Source organism: Lampetra fluviatilis, chromosome 24 (assembly GCF_964198595.1).
Source record: "Lampetra fluviatilis chromosome 24, kcLamFluv1.1, whole genome shotgun sequence".
In the NCBI taxonomy this organism is placed as follows: Eukaryota; Metazoa; Chordata; class Hyperoartia; order Petromyzontiformes; family Petromyzontidae; genus Lampetra; species Lampetra fluviatilis.
Window position 1 is genome coordinate 1239982 of NC_136298.1, and position 22665 is coordinate 1262646.

A 22665-nucleotide genomic window follows, 5' to 3' on the forward strand; every position below is an offset into this window, starting at 1 on the left:
CATCCTGCAGCAGCCCCCCTCTACGGAAACACCGTGGTATAGGAATATGAGCGGAAACGCCGTGGTGTAGGAATAGCAGCCCTTCTGGAAAGTGCCGGTGAACAAGAAGTATATTGTCTTTTGGGTGAGGGAATTTGGTGCTTGTTTTAAGCCAAAAGTCTCATCATTGACCCTCCACCACCTCACAAGATTATTACTTCTAAGTCCCAATGTAATCAATAAAATTATCACCGGGAATGCTCCTCCTCCTCATCGGTGGTGGCTTATGACTTTTCACGAGTGAATTTAACATCGACGTAGAATTTGTCACGCACCGGTGTTTGCACAGAGGCATGGGGGAAACCACACAGAACCGGCTCTACCATAAATTGCTGTTGCTCCATGCTCCTATATCGTGATGTTTGTCCACCTCCATGAATGAGTGTTTATACGTGTGTGTGTGGGATAAAACCGCAGCTCCCGGAAAAAATCCACGAATGATCCCTTCATTTTGGGACATGTGGCCTACACAAAGGGAAGTGAGAGAGAGAGGGCACCTTGTGAGTGCTGATCCATGGGGCTGGGAGGGAACATGGCCGGGTGGCCCGGCTTCATCACAACCAGGGGCTTCCGTTGGCCAAAGCGAGCATCGTCGCCCGCTCCCTTCTCCTGCAGGGACTCCACGGTCTGCGCACGCGGTCCACAGTCACCGTCACCCCTCGTGATCATCTCGCCCGAGACGCCGTCTCGCGTAAAAAGAGAGCCCTGCGATACTATTGGCTCCTAATGCAGTCCGTTCTCCTACAACGCCGCGCGTTGTTTTCATAACGCAATTGAATATCATGTGATGAATGTATTGGGAAACACATTTTCTTCATAACGCGGATGTGAATTGGCTATAACGCGTTCGAGTGAGCGGAAGTACATTGCGCGAGCAGGAATAAGCGGTCGAACGGCTGCCTCTGCGTAGCATCGCAGGAGGTGGGATGCTGCTGGATGCTTCTAGATGCTGTGTATGCATCTTATGTGTTAACGCGGACTGTGCTTTGCCCTCTATTAAAGATGATTTATTATAACGCGATGTTTCCATAACGCGGTGATCTTGAGAAACGCAACAACTACCACTGCGTTAAAGGAGAACGGACTGTGATGTCAACTCATAACGCGCCCGCCGCCGCACAGTATTCACTCACTCTCCAAGAGAGACAATGACTCGGAGGCACGAGCAGGAACCACAGATTAGTGGGAAGGCAGCCACATGGTGAGCTGGTGTCAACAATTGCCCAAGCTCTGCATTCCTCTATATATTAAGGTTTGTGCTCCTCTCAAACAGGAACATGCAAATATACAAATAATCACGGACAGTTTAGAAGACAGCACAACGTTAAGAAACATTTATCACAAATGACACTCAATTTTGTTCAAGAAAAAGCAGTGAATTGGTTGTCACACATGGGAAGTAGTGTCAGGGTTTAGTAAATGTCAAAATGTCTGTGATGACACGCATACCGTTACCCAGAGAAAACACATATATATCGTTACCCAGGGATATGTATACCATTACCCAGGGATGTTATGCATACCGTTACACAGGGGTGGTACGTAAACCGTTACCCATGGGTGGTACGTACACAGTAAATCACCGTTTAACGCATGTTCACACTCCTCGCCATATCCACACTTTATATTTAAGTAAATGACTGTCACACGTAGTATATGTATATAAACATTATATAAACCAAAGCTATTTAAAACTAAACATGTTCAACAATGTACTGGAGTGTCAAATAATAACAATAAAAAAATTACGGGCTGGAACGGCATCCCCACCTTATTATTCCTTATAGGAAAACGATTCCCCGCTTAATGCAAATTCTCTTTACGCGGGAAATTTCAGGAGCGCAAACTCCCACGTTAAGCGAGGACTTGCTGTATACTGGTACCCAGGGGTGATAAGTATTAAACATTACCAGGGGTAATATATCGTTACCCAGGGGTGATAAGTATTAGCATTACCCAGAGGTGAGCCTCATGGAAATTGATGGCATATCAGTGATGTTACTGAATCGCCTCGCTTCACAACAGCGTAGTATAGTGTGTATGGAACAGGATGTTTTGAGGAAGTGAAATCTGTATTAAACTATGAAAACGAATTACACACTTTTATTGAACTTGCCTTGTTGTCTGTTTTTATTCTTTCAAATCTTTGACGCTTAATAACGAGCTGATATTTTCTACACCGACTCATCTCGCGTGACAATTCAAGAATTCATAAAAAAACGGTCCAGTTCCCGCCGATCCTGCGCCTATGTGTTTTTTACTTCCTGTGAATAAGCAATACTTGTATATTCTGTCCCCCCCATTTCAAATCAAGAATGGTTGTGCCCCACAAATGCGGGTAAACGTCTTATCCAATCAGAGCGGCTGATTTTGGGGAGCCTCTGACCAATGCAAGGCGCGCTTACATCGCCACTCATCATGGCGCTAGAGCGGCCGTTGTGGTACCCTTTGTGCGAGATCAACAATTACGATAATAATTACTACTGCAATAATGACTATTGTTATTGTTAAAATAATGAGTTATAATCTTAATAAATCGCATTATCGTTTGCTTTGTCACGTCCGTTCCGATGCGCGAGTGCAACATGGTTATGCTCAAGTTGAGCGAGCAGGTGAGAGCCGTGATCATGATTTAGAATTAAGTGCCGTAATGCTATGCCTATTTTGATTGCCAAAATGTTCTTATTATGATTGTTGATATAAGTGCTTTAAGTTAATGTGCTAAATCTTGGAAACTGTGTAGCGATATGCACCGTTGTGCATATGGACGCATTGTTATAACATTGCAGTCTCAATGTTTTACCGTCTTTCATAGAGTACAGTACTCAATGTTCGCAAATAACGACAATTTCAACGTGTTATACGTATCGTGTTGTTCTAATTGTAATTCACTACTTTGCAATCGGGGTGATCGTTATTCTCATTGCAATAGCCGTTCTTCGGGCTGCGTGCTATTAACTTTCATTACATTTATTGTTGTATAGCAATATGTATGCTTTCATTTATTGTAGGGTCAAGGGTTCACATAGGCAAGCCATCGTTGTCATCTCTACAAGGTCATAAAATAGATACCACTTTGTGCGAAGTCGTCAGTGCTTCTTAAAGATGGTCCCTGCCATGGGAATCTGGAATTTCCACTGGTGGAGATGAGTGCCACACAATGCCTGCAGGAGCATATACACCTCTTGTCAATCCACTGCTGGATGAGGGCCTCTCCACGCCCTGTTGGTCGTGGAGGCCATTTGACCATACTTCGCCCCGGCTGGTCAGTGCAGATTAGTAAAGGGCCCGCAGCCCTATGCCAACCTGTTTGTGCATGGTGGGCACCCATCCAGGCACTGTCCAAGCTCATATTTGCTTGGCTTTCGAAGTCCGACCAGAGAGGGAACGTTCCAAGTCCGGGTGATTTGTTCATAACATCTCGCCACCGTGGCACCCTCTATGAGATGTTAACTTCCTCGCCTTGTATACAGGAGGCCATGGGCTCGATGCTGACCCTCACGCTTGCATATGTGGAGTGTGCATGTACTCTCCGTAGCGGTTAAATAGTTAAAATAGTTTTCACGGTAACAAAAAAATGGTTAATAAAATAGTTGTTTGATGCACATACTTTTATTTACATTCAAAAGTAAAAAAATAATTAGTTTCACCCCAGAAATTAATTAAATTGTATGTACTGAATAAAAGTGGGTGGCTTCCTTTTGATATGTTTAATTTCCTTAATGCAAGCCACCCAGCACATGAAGTTGTATGAATTTCTGGGGTGAAAATAATACATTTTCTACTTTTCAGTGGAAATAAAAGTGTGTGGCCCTCTGAGCTCTTCTTCTCTTTTACAGAAGCGACCTGGCTACAAATGATAACCCAACGACTTATCATGTGGAAATGTATAACATACTCTTAGTTCTTTCGGTAAAGGCACGTAGGTAAAAAATGAAATTAAAATTAATAAAAATAAAACAATAAAAATCACGACGTTTTATTGTTTAATTTCATTTTTTACCTACGTGACTTTACCGAAAGAACTAAGAGTATGAATCCTTGCAGTCACGAAAGCTTCAAATCTAGAATAAATGTATAACAGTCAAAAAAATCCACGAGACCATGGGGAGAGAGACATGCAAACTCTAAATATACAGACGTCAGGGTTGGAATTGAACCCACGACCTCCTGCATACCAGGCGAGGGAGTTAACATCTCGCCCCAATTACTGTGGGGATCAGAGCTGGAGGCGAAGCAGCCCAAAAGGAAGTTTCTGGAAAATAGAGCCCAGGCATCCCGAGAGACACTGGGAACTCCGGAGCATGCAAACAGACGGGGATGAACGTGAAAGTGTGTGCTGCCGATCGGGCCGGCACGGCCGCAGCCAGACGCGTCGTCGTGACGCTCACCTTGTGTAGGGCGTGGATGTTGTCATGCGGGAAGGGACCTGGCACCCCAGGGTGCATATAGTGCCCTCCTCCGTGAGCGTGGCCCGAGTGCGCCCCGGGAGGGAGCGGGTGCGGGGGCGGCGCCGGGCCCGGGCTCATGCCCATGAGGCCGTGCGAGGACCCGCCCCCCGGGGAGGGCCCGGGACCCGGGCTGGGGCCCATCATGGGGCTGTGAGAAGGCCCGGGATTGGGCACCGTCGATCCTCCCACGCCGGACGGCACGCCGCCCTGCTCGCCTGACATGGCCTCCTGTCGCTGGGCCGAGACAAGACCTGCAAAGAACACAGTGCCGGTCAGTCACAGCACCGAGAACAGCAGTTCAGTGTAAAGCAGCAGTCAGCATGATTGATGATCCTGCACTCATTCATTTATTCCAGTCACTCACTCACTGCCTGTCAATCGCTTCTCAATCACTCTTTTATCACTAATACTACCATAGTGATTGTTCCCGTGAACTTAACTCGATGATTACACCTCCAAAGTTGAGGATTCGGTTCCACCAATACTGGATTATGGACCGGGCCAGTGGGGCCAGTGCCTCGGGGCCTCGGACTGCCAGGGGGCCTCCAAGCTTCAGGCCGCACGCAGTGGCATGGCCCAAGACTTCCGAAGAAAGTTGAACGCCAGGGCCCCCAGCACGCACAGTGCAAGCTGACCATTAGGCCCCTGGGTGCTTATAGCGTGAGCTCACCACTAGGACCCCTCAGTGCTTACAATGTGAGGATCCCCCAGACCCCTTGGTGTTTAAAATGTGAGTTGACCACTACTGCCCCCCAGACCCCTCGGCGCTTACAATGTGAGGGCCCCCAGGCCCCTTGGCATTTAAAGAGTAAGCTGACCACTAGGACCCCGGGCCCCGCAGCGCTTACAATGTGAGGCCCCTCGGTGCTTAAAGCGTGAGCTGACCACTAGGGCCCCCAGGCCTCTCGGTGCACACGCGTAACACCTGGGGCCCCTTGGTACGTACAGTGCATGCTTAAAACGAGAGCGTCTCGGAGAGTATAGTGCTTCTGTACAACTAAGCCACTGGTTGTCACACTACAATATGCTGTGACATGATACAATATTCACCAACAAGTCAGTACATTCTGCATAACAGGACAGTTTGAAGGGCGTCATTATGGCAAGCTTTGTCTTTGGACCAATCAGTTTCAAAGACAATGCATTTTTTATCAAGAGTATGTTTTTTGCATTCTGACCACAAGTATTGTGGTTAATGCAGACATGATTCCTTGTAAAATGCTTCAGTTTGGTGTTTAATCATCTTAACACCTGTGTTGCCAGAAAAAAGGGGAAAATCTATTCTCAGGGTTAGGGTTATTTTCTTTTTTGTGCTTTTCTATGTTTTTCTTTTATCTACTCAAAGCTGCCTCTAGGTACAAGTAGACTATAAAATACTACCACTTGATTGTATTTTCCAACAAAAGTATCTGAAGGGTGTTGTCATTATTAATATATGTTCATTCAATTATTATTTAATAAGTATTGAGATATGCTATCAATATATTCATATAAATAGCATACTAGTTCTGAAATATGGACCACAAACGTTGCAATAGTGGTGCTTCCAAAAGGAAAGCCAAAAAAGAAGAGGCAAGAGAGGCAGTTTTGCTTCAAAGTGTTCCACTCATTGCCAACTTCTTTCAAAAAACCCTTGAGTAGTAATAATGATGACAGCAGCACTATTGTCAGCTGTGAGGAAGGAACTAGCACTAGTTCAGTTTCCAGTAATGTTGTCACTCCCCCAGAGCCATCCTTTGAAGGCGAACCCTCAACAGCTAATGGTATACAAGAACCATCATTTCCACCTCAGGAGCAGTTGGGCAGTTCATAAGAATCAAATCAGCAACCAAGCCATTCCTGGTGCTATGAGGTCACTGACCCTGCATTATGGCAAAGCACTTCCAGTGACATTGTGAAGTCAGTGCTTATTGAAAGAGGAGCAGTCCACATCCAAAACCGCAGTGAAAAATACCCAGCTTCAATCCGAGATAGAGCGCTTGGTGGAAAGACTAGAAGTTCCAACAATTAACTTCTGAACTAGAAATTGCCAAATGGGCAGAAGGTTCTTAGACAGTGGCTACTGTACTCACCCTCAACAAATTATGTGCACTGTTTTGCCTGCAAACTGTTATCCAGCAAGCTCGGTGGCTTTAGTCAGGGGTTTAGTGACTGGAAGCACTCTGAAAGAATAGGGGAACATGAAAAGAGTTGCAGAACACAGATCATGCACGCTTGCCTTGCACCAGCTGACAAAGGGCAGTGCTATAGATGCAGATCTCATGTAGCAACCTGATGGGGAATGTAAATACTGGAGGGACATTTTGAAAAGAGTTGTAGCAGTGATAAAGTTATTGGGTGAAAGAGGACTTGCGTTTAGGGGAGATGATGAACGGTTTGGGTCAACCCATAACAGTAATTTCCTTGGCATCCTTGAATTGCTGTCACAATTTGACCCATTCTTATCTGAACTTATTCAATAGTTTGGCAGAAAATCAAGACGGACAGTGTCCTATTTGTCATCGACAATATGTGAATAACTCATTGAGCTAATGGGTCAGACAACTGACCAAACAATAGCAGATGAGATTCGGGATGCCAAATATTTTTCAATAATTGTTGACTCCACCCCAGACCTGTCACATGTGGACCAATTGACGTTCATATTCCGGTTTGTTAACAGCAGCGGGAAGATGGTGGAGCGATTCCTGGGCTTTGAGCCAATTGAGAGCCACACTGGTAAAAGTTTAAGAGACTGTAACTCTGATGGTGGAGGGCCTTGGGTTGGACCTCTCAAACTGTAGAGATCAGTCATATGAAAATGCAAGCAACATGTCAGGAAAATACAATAGGCTACAGGCCCACCTGAAACAAAAAACCCTCTGATAGAGTATGTGCCTTACGCAGCGCATTCACTTAACTTAGTTGGTGTTAACACCTTAGACGGCAGTAGCCCAGAGGCTGACGAGTTTTTTAACATGTTGCAGTCACTGTACACATTTTGCTCTTCATCCACACACAGATGGAGGAAAGTCTTTCGGAAGACAGATGTCAGACTGACATTAAAATCGCTGTCCAGTACTCGGTGGAGTGCTCGGGCAGAGTCAACCAAGGTACTGTGGAGAAATTACACCCACATTAGAGAGGCCTTCGGTGGTATGTGCAATGATGATAATGATAAAAAAAGATACTCGAATTGAGGCCGCTGGACTATGTGCTAAATTGGACACCTTAGAGATGATGTTCATGGCACATTTCTGGGATGTCATACTTGACCGGTTCCACACTACAAGCATGCATCTACAGAAACGTGACATTCACATCTCTGTAGCAGCACAGCTTTTATCTTCGTTAACGGGTTTTGTGGCGAGACAGTTTGAGGCTTTTGGAAGGGCAGCCTTAAATGTGACAGGTGTCTCTCAGTCATATGAGCACGATCTTCAGCGAAAGAAGAAACGCAAAACATTTGCAGATGAGAGCTCAGAGCCAGGTGTGACACTTGAGGGGAGGGAGAAGTTGAAAATAGAAACATTTTATGTGGTCATTGATAAGCTAGTGGCATGCCTTGAATATCGCTTGGACGCTTACAAGTGTTTGACCAGTCTCTTTGGAGTTCTGTTTATGTCAGATCAGGTGTCTAACAGTGATGTCATAGTGTAAAAGGTAAATGCACTCTCTGCTGCATATCCATCAGACCTGGACATGAACTTTGCCAACGAACTCATCTAATTCAAGTATTTCATGTCTGACTGAGAGTGAGAACTGCCCAACTAAATTGCTTGAGACGTTGCAGGCACTTAATCTGCAGTGTTCCCCAATATTTTCGTGGCACTTAGGATTTGTCAAACTTTGCCAGTGACAAACTGCCAGGGTGAGCGGACATTTTCCCTTTTAGGCAAAATAAAAAATAAGCTGCGGAGTAGCATGTTGCCAAACACGTCTCAGCTCATTGCAACTCAAGTCAATAGAGTCAGACCTTGTCAGACAGCTAGATTTTGACGATCTAGTGGATGATTTTGCGAGGAGGAAGGCAAGAAAGACACCAATATAGAAAATCTGGGGGGGGGCTCCAAAAGAAATGTGCCCAGGGGCCTCACGGGACCATGATCCGGCCCTGGGTTCCACCACACTCTTTTGTTTCATCCCCACTGTACAACCACCACACTGCAGATCACAACACTTACAGACTCCCTCACCCACTCACTCACCACACTGCAGATCACATTTCTCTTCATGCTTTTTACCGTGCACTGCTCAACTCTGAAATTCTCTCCCATCGCCTCATTTCCAAAACATTCATAATAATAAACTTGCTCGATTCAAAGAAATATGCCACTCGTAAACTTTGAAGTTGCTGTTTGTTGCTGGCTGCTTGACGTGTTGGCCCTTTGGGGCCCTGTGCTCGGTAACGGTGTTAAAAATAAAGCCATGTGATCAGATCTTCACAATGAGCTCAAACAACCAACGTCTCCGTCCAGGAGAGCTCCATGACTGAACCTCTGAGTTAACTGAACCTCTGAGTTAATCGACTCCCTGCTGAAATGGGAATTGTTGCAGCATCCGTGGCCATCTCCCGCTTAGAAGCCTTGCACAGAGCGATTGGTGGAAGTTCCACATTACTACGGCAGGGACTCATTAACAAACGCGGCAGGGACTCACTCACAAACGGGGCAATCTCTGTTGACTTCCCTAGACAGTGGTGCTCATGTCATTGACTCCGGACGCAATGATGTTAATGGGCTGAGACGCCCCAAGCACCCCAACTCCCCCCAACCAGGATTTGAACCTCTCAGCATTCCCCGCTCGCTCTACCGCTGAGCAGCAGCAGTAGCCTGGCCCGATTAGTGCTTGTCTCAGTGGAACGATGGCCATTTAACTTTTCTCTAGTTTAATTTTGTGGAGACTCATTCGTCTACTCTGCGTCTATTGTGTCTGTGTTTACTGGGTGAAGGCGGATTAGACAATAGCATCCCCAGCGTGTGACCTCGTGAGGGAGTGCGAGATCGTCAGCGGGAGATCTGGACACAGCCGACAAGACCCAACAACCACCGCATGCCCCAAGCGCCTTCTGTTTGGCCGGATAGAGGGGGGGGCTAAAAGAGCACAGAAACGGGCTAGAGAAGAGATGGACTGTTGTGAAAGTGTGAGTGTGTGAGTGTTTGCGAGTGAATGGCACGGGCTGGTAAGGAGATGGGGCTGATGTGAGACTGTGAGTGAATGTGTGCCTGAGTGGGCTGAGTGTCTGAGTGGCACGGGCTAGAGGAGACGGCTGACGCGGTACGTGCACCGAGTGAGTGGACGTGGCGATGGCTGGTACCCGTGGTACCAAGATCGACCGTGGAGGAGGCTCCTGGGCAGTAGGAGGCAGTCGCCCCTCCAACAAAAGCGGGGAGGGCAGAGATACGACGCTCACAACAACGACGGGCGGAGCGCCAGGGCGGATAAAACGCAGCGAAGTGTCACACGGAGGACCACAGGTAGTGCCAGTCATCTCAGTCAGTCAACCCATAGCACCCGGGTCTGTCCCGTGACCTCATGTCAGCAGCGAGCATTCGACACTCCACGTGGCCTCCTTGGTGCACCTAGCCTGGCACAAGCGCCTCGGTGACGTCACTGCCACTTGGTGGCAAATGTGCAGCTGCTGTCGTCGATAATGAGCGAGTGACAGAGCGAGTGACGGAGCGATTGTGTGAATGGCAACGTGCCCGAGCGAGTGAGGAGAGTTCGTGATGGGGAGGCGAGGCGCGAGTCTGAATGAATGGGACGGCGTGTTGAGTGGGGAGCGGTGGCGCAGCGATTCTGTCCCTCGCCGGTGATGAACCGCCCCTGGATAGAATCGGCACCAAATGGTTATTTGGCCGATGCAGTTTGCAAACATTCGCACCGAGGAGACAAAGGCAGAGTGCTGCTGCCCCCCCGTGGGTCGCTAAGAGCGATCGTCTCTGCCGGTGCGTGAGGATCACCGCACGGGGGCCCCGCACCGCCTCCACCGCCTACCGAGCGCCTCGCGTTCTCCGCGTCTCTTGTCGTTCCCCTGCACCCCGAGCTCGCATCTCCCCGTCCCGCTGTCCTCGCTTCTCTCACGGTCCCGTGTCTCCATGCGGCGCCGCCTTTTGTCTCGCGATCGCCATGCCTCCCTCGTCTCTCGTTCCCTTCATGCTTAACCCCCAACACCACCGTCCTCGGGTCTTCTCATCCCCGCGTCTCACCGCCTGTCCACCCTGCCTCTCCCCCCCATCGCGTGCCTCCGAGCGCGACGTTGTCTCCCTGCCCCGACCTCTCGGTCCTCCTCTCCCTTCTCCCGGCGTCTCCCACCGCCTAAACCCGCGGTGTTCTCCCGGCGTGACCCCCCCACCCCCACACGCTGCATATCCCCGCGTCAGCTCAGCGGTACCTTGCGTCTCCCCGTCCCCGCGCCGTGTCGCCTCCCTCGCTCCTGGCCTTCGATCTCCCGTCGCGGCGTGCGCGTTGTGTGTGCGGCGTGCGTCTCTCTCTGCCTCGCCGCTTCTCCCCGGGGTCTCCGCTAACAAAGCCAAATGGCGGCGCCGGGCAGGGACGCGGCGTCACTGCGGCAACGCGGCAAGGCCGCGCCGATCACATTCCACACAGCGGATGCGCGCGCGCGCCCTCCCCATTGGCCCGCGCTCTCGAGCGCTCGCCCCAGAGGCCGCGCGCCATTGGCTCGCCGCGGCGCACGCCGCCGATGCGCGGTGGGGAATACAACGGAGGGGAGAGGGGGGAGCAAGACAACGCTGTATGGGGGAGGGGGCTTCACCGGGGCCCAGAGCCCCCCCCCCGCTGCTCCGATTGGTTGAAGTGAGAGCGCGAGCCGGGTGAGAGCGCGCGTCGTGATTGGTCCGCGGTTACCTCATCGTCCAATGAGGGCGAGTTCCCCCCCCCACGCCGTGGTCAATAGTCCACTGCTGGATGTGGATGGAGGCGAGGGGTCTTCACGTGGCTGTCTGAGCCACACTTCACCACCTTGGTCAATGTGGGCCGTCGACGGCGTGGAGGGGTTGAGAAACGCCGAGGTGCATTCGCCAGATGACGGGTGTCCCCGCACCTCCGATTGTCGCGGTTGGCTACGTGCGGTGCGAAAGAAGTTCAACAGACTCGACATCCAGCACGGTGTCGACGGCCTCTCCCAGAGACCACGGCCCTCACAATCGTCGCCCCTCGGGGACAGAAAGCCAACGCGAGCCAAAGCAGCCCAGGTCCTGTTGCGAGGAGGCCGTCGTGTGTGATGCCCCCACAGTTGCCGCCTGGGTGGCCCCGCGGAGGGAGCATAAAAGTAGAGTACAACAGTGCTCGTGGTTCCACAATACCCCGAATCGCCCCCCCCCCCCTGACGGACTCGAAACTTTAACCTGCCATACCGACAGGATGATCATGAGAGATGGCATTAACAGGACCGCTTCAGATATCTGAGATCTTGAGATGCGACCAGTCCGCTGAGAGGCGCTGGGGTCCCATGAGGGCCCCCCTATAGAAATAAGTTCAACAAGCACGTGCGCGAACTTGAGCGATGACCCTGTAGGCCCTCTGATTCTCCGGCAGGCCGTGAAATCCCACGAGAGCGCCCATAGCTGCTGAGGCTGCAGGGTTCCCCCCCCCCCCCCCGAGAGCTACCGGCCGCAGACACGTGCGTGGGAGACTCCCAACGAGACCACATCCGTGACCGCACAACCGAATCGCGACCACAGCAGAGATTGTTGGAGAGCCCTCTCTCGCTGCGAGGATACGGACTCCTTCCTCTATACCAGGGGTCTGCAACCTTTAAGACATAAAGAGCCACTTGGACCCGTTTCCGAAGGAAAAAATAAACTGGGAGCCGCAAAACCATTGCAACATTTAAAACAAATATAACACTGCATATATTGTTTCTTACCTTATTGCTATATACAGGATCGTGCAGTCAGCTGTCAATCTGAATAAAAAAATGACTTTTTCACTTAACAATGTAAAATATATTTTTGCAAATTAATAGCTAAATTACCTGGTTAATGGGATTTTTGCTCCTGAACCTCAGTGCACAGTGTCTGCACATCAGGGCTGTAAGACGTCACCTTCATTTTCACACAGGCTTGCAAGCTGTCATCTGTGAGGCGTGATCGATGTTTGTTTTTAATATAGTTCATGTTGGAGAAGACCTGCTCACATACATATGTGGAGCCGAAGATCGACAGGACTCCAAATGCATACTTTTTCATGTTTATATAAGTGTTGGGGATGGCATTCCATGTTTCGAATACAAGTTTGTCCTGTTTGGGAAGGTTTTCAATATCACTCCATTTATGATTCTGAGCCAGAATGGCCTTCTGACGGGCAACATCCTCAAGAGTAGCGGTCAAGCATTTGAACTTGGACACCCATATATCTTTGTCGGCTATATCGGCCAGTTCCATCTCAAGATCAGGTTGACTTACACCTGCAAATGCAGTCATATTCAATAGGGATGGATCGATCGCCAGGGGAGTGACAGGGAAGGATAATGTCGTTTTTTCCTCTCTGAACTCACATAATCGTTTCCCAAACGAACTTTGCATTGTGGTGATTGCAGACTTGAAATATTCCAAATTTATCGTATCATGACTTTGTTTGAACTCTCTCAAAGAGGAAAAGTGAGACAGTGTACCTCTCTGTAAATCTTTGACAAACACTGTCAACTTGCGCTCGAATGCCAAAACCTCCTCCAGCATGTGCAGGGCTGTGCCTCCTTTCCCCTGAAGGGTTGTATTTAGCGTGTTTAGATGTGCTGTCATGTCTACCATAAAATGTAATTTTTCCAGCCACTCTGGCTGTTCCAGCTCAGCAAAGGTGAGCTCTTTGCTGCCCAGGAAGGTTTTTACTTCTTCCAAACATGTGACAAAGCAACGGCAACGTTATTGCCTGTCACCGGGCGGGCAGTGTGGAGCGGAGCGGCGACCTGTCAGCAGCGGCAACGCCAGAGCAGGTGTCACAGTGCGTCTCCTCCCCTCGCTAGCATCCGCCCCGGAGCCGCGGTCAAGGTTCAAAAGAGCCGCATGCGGCTCCGGAGCCGCAGGTTGCCGACCCCTGCTCTATACTGTCCCTCCACATACACGAGGCGAATACATTTTTTTTGACACACCCCATCAGCCTGCACGGCCTTCAGGAATGCACAATTTCACAAGCATTGATTGGGTGATGACACAAGCAAACAAAAACACAACTCTGGACCGGTTTCGACATTCAGTGTCTCATGCGCAGGGTTGATTAAAGCAATGCTGCTGAACTACCCAACGATTATTGACAATCAACGTGTCTGTTAGATATGTGTCTCGGATGGTGAAGCTTACCGGGCTTAATTGAAACAATGCGAGTGAGCTGCCAGATGTTTAAGGTTTTGTGGCTGATCTGTTTCGCTCCGTGACTCTCAAATTGCTATGGCGAATACGTAGCAACATCGCCCCCTTACTGCAAAAAAACTTGGCAGGACCCTCCTGAAAAATAGTCATGGAACTTAAGTCAGACTTTCCTTGCTAAACTACCACAATAATAATGCACAAAAATAATCATCCAGATGCGCTTCTGCGGCCGTCAGGAAGCCACTGCAGCTATGCACTTTTAAATCATCTAGATTGAAAACTCGTTTCTTTATAACTGCTTTTTGTGTTGAGTTGTCCTTCCCCCGCACCTCCGATTAGCACCAGTTGGTTACGTACGAAGTTCAACATACAAACAATATAATGCACGCTAAGAGTCACGTAAATATCAAGTGACCCGTTCTGTTTGGAAGTGTTGTGTTTATATAATTACGTATGAACTTATTTCGCACCCTACCTAGCCACCCGTGCTAATCCGTTGGCTACGTATGGCACAGAGAAGAAGAAGACCAAAGGGCATAGTGTAAGAGGGCACGGTGTGGTGAATGAGGACGGTGTCGAAGAACGAAGGATGGAAGGGAAAAGAACGGAGAGGAAGGCCGAGGATTGAGATACTGTTGTAGCTGAAGGGGTCGTGTGTGGAACTAAAGAGACTGGGGGCAGGAAACAGAGGATGGAGACTATGGCAGTCAAGGGCCTGCCGCGAAGGCAGAGCACCAAAGACAAATAAGATCATTATTTTGTTGTTGTTTCATTCAGGAGAGCTTCGCTGAGTTTTCGGACTTTTTTCAGGAGGGTCTTGCCAAGTGTTTGCAGAAGGGGGTGGTGTTGTTGCTATATTTCGATTTAAAGCTTTCGTGACTGCAAGGATTCATCTTCTTGGTTCTTTCGGTAAAGTCACGTAGAAGGGAAATAATAAAATAATACAATAATTGTTTTTCCCTTTTTTATTATTTTACATTATTATATTATAATATTTAATGTTTTATTTTCATTATGTTATTATTTCCCTTCTACGTGACTTTACCGAAAGAACCAAGAAGATTGTTGCTATATGTTATCCAAACTGAGTAATTTACAGTTAAAATGTCAAGCTTTTGGATGTTTTGGCCAATACCAGTTACATTCTGTGTGTGTGTTGAGCTCTGGGAGAAAATTGGGAGTACTCAGAGGAAAATCATGCAGAACATCGGGGGGGACATCTAAACCCCTCACCCAGAGTCTGGTATCGAACCCAGGGCCTTCTTTCTGAGGCACGAGTCTTCCCAGTGTGCAGCGCAGTCCTGTAGCCCAATTGCATTGCAGATACAGCGTATAAATGAGGAACTCGCCTCAATGTGTATCCCTCTGTGCGAGACGAATCACTCACGCGTCTTTATATGCCCATGGGTGATGACATTTCGCATTCATGAGATGGATGATACAAAATTATAATTGGCGTCGTTGCGCAGAACTTAAAAATAAATAAGCAATCTGATTTCTCTCACATAACTGGTCATGCACATTCCATTTTCTTTACACATCTCATCAGCCACACCGCCTTGTGGGAGTGCATAATTTCAGTAAGCGACCTGAATTAGGACCCATATCTAACCCTTGTCTATGAACATCTGTTGGCAGTTCAAACACGCCTGACTGCTGATCACTGATCAGACATTAAATGTCTACGCCGGTCCAGAGTTTTGCTTGCATTGAACCAATGTTCCTAAAAAAAATATGCATTATTGTGACATCACAGGATGGCGACGGCGTGGGGATTAATTACTCCAGCAGTGGATACATGGATGATAATGATCTGATATGACCATAGGGCTACATCCAACATCCTCCTGTAAATAAATACGGTCACGGGACAACAGCACACCAGGACCCCGAGACCCCAAGAGTCAAAAACCCCGAGACCCTGGGGCCATAAAAACCTAAGGTCCTCCAGCGGTACCTGCAAGCACTCGTCCGTGTGAACTCGCCGTGTCCGCTATCCACGTGAGACCAATAACCCAGCTCCGACCATAGCCAGCAGAGAGCGCTGCTGCCTCTGGGAACAAGCCGGCTCCCTGCTCCACCACCCCTCCATCTCTTCTCCACCCTCCCTGCTTCATCATCCCTGCTCCACCCTCCATCCCAGCTACACCCTTCATCTCTGCTCCACCCTCCATCTCTGAGCCACCTTCCCTGCTCCACCCTACGTGTTCCACCTTCCCAGCTCCACCCTCCATCTCTGCTCCACCCTCCCCGATCCTCCCTCAATCTCTGCTCAATTCTAGCTGATCCACCCTTCATCTCTGCTCCATCCCACCTGCTCCACCCTCATTACTCCACCCTCCATATCTGCTCTATCCATCTTCCCATCTCTGCTCAATATTCCCATCTCTGCTCAATCTCCCCATCTTTGCTCCACCATCCCCCCTCCACCCAATCTTCCGTGCTCCACCCTCCCACCTCTGCTCCATCTTCCCTGCTCCACCCTCCATCTCGACTCCATCCTCCCTCCCTTCCTCCCCCGCCGTCTGTCTCGCCACCCCTGGCCCTTCCCTCCCTCCTCTCCGCGGAGCCGCCCTCTCCTCCCATCTCCCCTCTCTCTCTCTCCCCCAGCCTCCTCCTCCTTCCTCCACCACTCCCGCAACTTTGTCGGGCCGCGGGGGGGCCGCTCGGCTCAGTGAGTGACGCCGCGAGGAGTGAGGGAGGCGACGACGGCATGCGAGGGGGGCACGGCCGCGCGGAGCGGCCCACGCAGCGTGGCGGAGGAGGCGGCGCGGACAGGTAGCGAGAGAGAGACGCGAGGGTGGGTGGGTGGCGGCACGAGAGATGCGGGACGAGGGACGCGGGGTGAGGGATGAGGATCGGATGCACAGAGGGCACGGGATGGTCGTAACCGCGGCGAGCCACAGGACGGTCTCCCCCCCCCCCTCATCACCGACTGGGTTCGATGTCCCGGACCGTGCGCGCGTCTCTCGGGGTCGCAGACAAAGAGGCTGCTGCCATGAGCGCAGTGAGGTGCTGGCGTGTGTCCGCGTGTCTTCCCCCCCACCGTCTCCCCATATTGCCCCGTTATGTCTCGGCATGGTCGTGCTCATGGCATAATCCCTTTGTGTGGCTGTGCCCGCGTCTCCGCCGCCTGCGTCTATGTGCCCAGGAATCTCGGCGCGTCTTTGTCTTCACGTGTCTCGGAATGTTGCCCCCACCCTCACCTCTCTGTGGTGCGTGCGCCCGTCCCCTTTGTCCCCTGTCTCCACGTGTCTCTGTGTGTGCGTGCGTCAGTTATTACCCCGTGTCTAGCAACTTGTTTGTCTGTCTCGCCTCTCTCTCTCTCTGTGCCCTCCGCGTGTCTCTTTGTCTCTCCGTCTCGCACGCGTGTGCCCCCCCTCCCCCGTGTCTCGGTACGTGTGTCTCAGTCTCAGTCATGCCCCCGTGGATCGCGACTTGTCTCGTGTCTTTGTCTCCATGCGTCTCCACATGTCTACATGCGTCTCCCCCCTCCTGTATCTCGGTACGTGCGCCTGCGTGAGTCTCGGCATACTCCTCTGTATCTGGCGACTTGTCTCCGTGAGTCTCCGCGTCTCCGTGAGTCTCAGTTACACCCCCCCCCCCTCGGTATGTGGCTTTGTCCTGAGCGTAAACATTGACTGCGCCTTCGTAAGGTGGTGGTGGTGGGGGGGTGCGAGGTGGGGCAGTAGGGGGCACGAAGGGGGTTGACAAGGCGGGGGGGGGGCTTAGGGGGATGCAGGAGCATGCGAGAGGCTGTGGGGATGAAGGAGAGGAGGGGGGGGTCTCCCGTGTTGTCGATATGCGTGGATGTTAAGGAATGTGCGTGGCAGCCTGGCTCGGATTGGCGATGATGGTGATGTGTGGGGGGGGGGTGGTTTGTGTTGCTCTATTTGTGGATTGTTATTTTTACGTTTTGTAAACACAGTTGCTGAGCACAGCGCAGTACTCCAACATGAAAAAGCACGACCAAAGTTGTAATAGATAAAGAGTTGACACTGTTCGTGAATTGATTAAGGGTGTCTGGGATTGTGAGGGAATGTGATGGGATGTGACGTGATGTGATGGCGATGTTTTGGCACGTTGGTGGATGTGACAGGGATGTGATGGGGCATGATGGGATGTGATGGGGATGTTTTGGCACGTTGGTGGATGTGACAGGGCACGTGATTGGGATGCGATGGGGCTTGATGGGATGTGACAGGGCACGTGATGAGGTTGTGATGGTTCGTGATAGGGATGTGAGGGGATGCGATGCGGATCAAGGGGTCTTAAATGTAGTGCAGCAGTGGAGTGTGGTGGATTGTGTGGTGGAGTGTGTGGAGTGTGGTGGAGTGTTGTGCAGTGTTGTGGATTGTGTGGAGTGTGGTGGATTGTGTGCAGTGTGGTGGAGTGTGGTGGATTGTGTGGAGTGTTGTGCAGTGTGGTGGAGTGTGGTGGATTGTGTGGAGTGTGGTGGATTGTGTGGAGTGTGTGGAGTGTGGTGGAGTGTGTGGAGTGTGGTGCAGTGTGGTGGAGTGTGTGGAGGGTGGTGGATTGTGTGGAGTGTGGTGGATTGTGTGGAGTGTGGTGGATTGTGTGGAGTGTGGTGGAGTGTGTGGAGTGTGGTGGATTGTGTGGAGTGTTGTGGATTGTGTGGAGTGTTGTGGAGTGTGGTGGAGTGTGTGGTGCAGTGTGGTGGAGTGTGGTGCTATTGTGAACTTCATTTCCGTGTCCACGAAAGCCTCGAGTTTTTTTTCCCAGAAGGGTCCTGCCAAGTTGTCCCAGTAGGGGGCGATGTTGCCGCTTTGTGTAATCCCAATTGGTCAATTTACAGGTAACGTTTCAGCGTCGTGATATTTCGCACCAATGCCGGTTGCGTTGTGTGTTGAGCTGTGGGAGGAAACGGGAGAAGTTGGATCAAACCAATGCAGACCAGGGGGAGAACATACAAACTCCACACACACTCAAAAGACAAGGGCCCTCCCTCGCCTTGCAAGTGCTGTGAGCGAGTAAGCACATGAGGAAGTGGGTGGCCAAATCCACGTCTTTGTCTTTCCGGCAGTGATGTTTACACACCGCACCAGGTACTCATGTGAGACCTAGTCGACCCAGGGGAGGGCCCAGGACGTGGTTGAGACAATTGCCACCGATGTTGGTCACGAGCAGGAATCGAAATTGGGTCGCCGAGTTCCGTAGGCGCGCTGCCACCCGCTCCCCCGTTCACTCGCGCACAATTCACGCGCAGAATGGGGCCCCGGGGGTTGAGCGGAAGCCCGGGCGGGCGGCCCCCTTCGTTCCCGCCGCCAGTCGCGAGGGTTCCCGCTGCGCTGCCTCCACCACCACCACCGCCGCCGCCTTTGCCGCGCCGCCAAGGGCAGTGGCGGATGACCCCTCGACGCCGCCGCCTCAGCCCCCGTGCCACGCGCTGCGCCAGCCTCGTGCCCCACTGGCAGCAGCAGCAGCCGCGGTCCGGCCTAGCGAGGGGGAGAACATCGCAGCGCAGATCCCCGAGAGATCAGCGACAACAAAACACAACACGTGGCCTAAAGAACAGGCAGGGGCTGCGGTTTCGCACTTAAAATCCGTGCTTTGCGAACTCGCAGAAAGTGCCATCTCGCAACTGCTCCTGCTGCGCTCCGTCTGGGTTGTCGCACGCACGCACCACACGCACTACACACACTACACACACACGTGTGTGTGTGTAGTGTGTGTGTACGGATGGAGCTCTGCCCGGCCTCGGTGTGGAATGGTCCAGCGCGCGCACGTAACTCGCTAAAGCCGGAGCGAGGGTTCGCCGTGTTCGATTCCATCATCCCGGCATCGCGGCTGTTGAAATAAAGAGGCAAAGTTTCTCAAATCCCTCCCCACCTCCCCATTCATGGTGTGGTGGGGTAAAATGTGGGGATGCCGGCCTCTTCCAGCACGTCTGGTGACCGCGGAAGAAGAGGCCGAGTGCCGCTCACTCGTTGGCTGTGGTGGGGAGCAATCTCAGGGCTGAACCGCTACAACCTCCACGTGCTTTCGTTGTCCTCCGTTTTGTCTGATCTGTTCAAACGCCCCTGGGTCGATAGCCGCTGGATGTTGAGTGGTGTTCGTCTTTTATGCGGATTTTTATTTATTTAACTGTTTCTGAGCACAGTGCCCCAGAGGCACAACGTGTCAAGCGGCCAGTAACACACAGCACCCTTATCGAAGTTGTAACAGATAAGAGAGCGTTAACACATTTCTCGAATGGAGCAAGATTATTATTATTGCAATAGCTTGGGAAATAGAGACGATTGGAGGGAATCCCGAAGTGTGAGCAGCGCAAGGGAGGAGCAGAAAGAGAAGCAGTGTGGTGAGTGAGTGGGTGGGTGAGTAGGTGAGAGGGTGAGTGAGTGAGTGAATGAGTGCGTTGTGACCTGCAGTATGGTGAGTGAGTGGGTGAGTAGGTGAGAGGGTGAGTGAGTGAATGAGTGCGTTGTGACCTGCAGTGTGGTAAGTGAGTGGGTGAGTAGGTGAGAGAGTGAGCGAGTGAGTGGATGAGTGCATTGTTGTGATCTGCTGTGTGGTGAGTGAGTGGGTGAGTAGGTGAGAGGGTGAGCGAAGGAGTGGTTGAATGCGTTGTAACCTGCAGTGTGGTGAGTAAATGGGTGAGTAGGTGAGAGGGTGAGTGAGTGAGTGAGTGGATGAGTGCATTGTTGTGATCTGCTGTGTGGTGAGTGAGTGGGTGAGAGGGTGAGTGAGTGAGTGGATGAGTGCATTGTTGTGATCTGCTGTGTGGTGAGTGAGTGGGTGAGAGGGTGATTGAGGGAGGGAGTGGATGAGTGCGTTGTGACCTGCAGTGTGGTGAGTGAATGGGCGAGTAGGTGAGAGGGTGAGTGAGTGAGTGGATGAGTGCATTGTTGTGATCTGCTGTGTGGTGAGTGAGTGGGTGAGTAGGTGAGAGGGTGATTGAGTGAGTGAGTAGATGAGTGCGTTGTTGTGATCTGCTGTGTGGTGAGTGAGTAGGTGAGAGGGTGAGTGAGTGGATGAGTGCGTTTTTGTGACCTGCAGTGTGGTGAATGAGTGGGTGAGTAGGTGAGAGAGTGGATGAGTGCGTTGTTGTGATTTGCTCTGTGGTGAGTGGGTGAGTAGGTGAGAGGGTGAGTGAGTGAGTGAGTGGATGAGTGCGTTGTGATCTGCTGTGTGGTGAGTGAGTGGGTGAGTAGGTGAGGGGGTGATTGAGTGAGGGAGTGGATGAGTGCGTTGTTGTGACCTGCAGTGTGGTGAGTGAGTGGGTGAGTAGGTGAGAGAATGAGTGAGTGGGTGAGTGCGTTGTTGTGATCTGCTGTGTGGTGAGTGAGTAGGTGAGAGGGTGATTGAGTGAGTGAGTGGATGAGTGCGTTGTTGTGATCTGCTGTGTGGTGAGTGAGTGGGTGAGTAGGTGAGAGAGTGAGTGAGTGGGTGAGTGCGTTGTTGTGATCTGCTGTGTGGTGAGTGAGTGGGTGAGTAGGTGAGAGGGTGATTGAGTGAGTGAGTGGATGAGTGCGTTGTTGTAATCTGCTGTGTGGTGAGTGAGACGAGGCAAGTGTCTGTTAGACCGAATCCTCCACATGGGTGGAGGATTCGAAGAGTGAACTTCACGGGAAGAGCAAATCAATCGTAGCGATAGCAGAGTGACAGGGATGTGACTGACCACCAGTTCGTGAGCGAGCGGGGTGACTGGAGTTAATCCGTGAGTGCTGAATCATCAATCACCCTGCTGGCGGCACCAGGATCGCTGGGGAAACTGTTGTTGAGCTGCCTCACAGGACCCCCTCTCTTGCGATGGAGAGTTTTTTTAATTGAAATATTTTACCTGGAAAATCTCACGAGATGGAACATTTTGTTTGCAGGAGGAGGCCCTCCATGGCAGAGCGAGCGCGGCTCGTAATTGAAAGGTTTGCGATTTCACATCCTGACCGGAGGTTAACTCAACCCGTTTTCCAATCTGGGTCGATAGAATGAGTGCCCACTTCTGTGGGGGAGTCAACGGTGGTTGTCCTTTGGATATACTCGCCCCCCCCCCCCCCGCCATAGTAATGCAACATTTCCACCACTGGCTCTGCAGGGCTTTGAGACAGGAGACGGGCGGCAATGCCTCAACGCTCACTTAAAACTATTATGAACTATTTTGTATTTTACCACGTAAGGCCTACTGAGCTATACGGCTCTTTTTCAGAAGCGACCTGGCCACAAATGGTTGCTCAATGCAGTGGCTTATCACGTGGAAATTTATAGCAGCCAAAGACTCTAAACGCATGTTTGCAAATGTGGCGGGAAAACCCGGAGGACCCGGAGAAAAATCCACGGGAAGAGAGCCACACAAACTCCAAATATACAGCATCAGCGTCGGGATGAAACCCACGACGTCCTGTATACCAGGAGAGGTCGTTAACATCTCGCCACCGTGAGCAGGAAGTCACTCTTGACTTGTTGATGACTTGATGGAGGCACTCGAGTGGCACGTAATCAAGCATTCACGAGGCACACACGCACGTAGTTTGCAGCGTTGTCATTGCCGCTTTGGGGAGGATGCGTTACGGTTGCTCGCGACGTTGTTGTGTGGTGGAGCCGGAAGCGGTAACATGGCTAAGGCAGCGGCACGTCTGGTGTTTATGAGGCCACTCTTGCGTCGGGCACGTGGCAGCAATTACAGTGAAGTCAGCGACTTCCCCACCCCCTCCCTCTCTGTCGCAGCGGTTGAACACAAGCAACTTTCATGTTATGAAAGAAAATAGCCAGATGTTTATTATCGGCAGCGCTTGAAATAGTTGAGCTCTAGGAAGTGTGTTTTGTTTAACCAGGTGAGAACGCGAGAGGCCAGGATGGAAGTCTAATTCGCAAGGGTGACCTGGGTCACCAAAATGACAAAAGGAATGACATAG

The 22665-nt window shown here is 50.9% G+C and overlaps 2 protein-coding genes across 7 annotated transcripts in view; one reads left to right on the forward strand and one right to left on the reverse strand.

Annotated features, from left to right (window-relative positions):
* LOC144941067 (SWI/SNF-related matrix-associated actin-dependent regulator of chromatin subfamily A member 4-like) overlaps nt 1-10606 on the reverse strand; it is a 59523-nt gene extending 48917 nt beyond the window's left edge. The window contains exons 1-3 of the mRNA XM_078867500.1: nt 10467-10606; nt 4431-4741; nt 537-666 (exon numbers count right to left, since the gene is read on the reverse strand). Coding sequence (XP_078723626.1) covers nt 537-666; nt 4431-4741; nt 10467-10569 — 544 coding nt within the window. The 5' untranslated portion in view covers nt 10570-10606. The remainder of the gene's footprint in view (nt 1-536; nt 667-4430; nt 4742-10466) is intronic.
* A 5794-nt stretch (nt 10607-16400) lies between these two features.
* LOC144941068 (uncharacterized) overlaps nt 16401-22665 on the forward strand; it is a 74579-nt gene continuing 68314 nt past the window's right edge. For 3 of the 6 annotated variants that reach the window (XM_078867501.1, XM_078867507.1, XM_078867504.1), the window contains exon 1: nt 16589-16807. In XM_078867501.1, the coding sequence (XP_078723627.1) occupies nt 16740-16807 (68 nt within the window). In that variant the 5' untranslated portion in view covers nt 16589-16739. The other 3 variants (XM_078867506.1, XM_078867503.1, XM_078867505.1) reach the window with 3 other exon arrangements.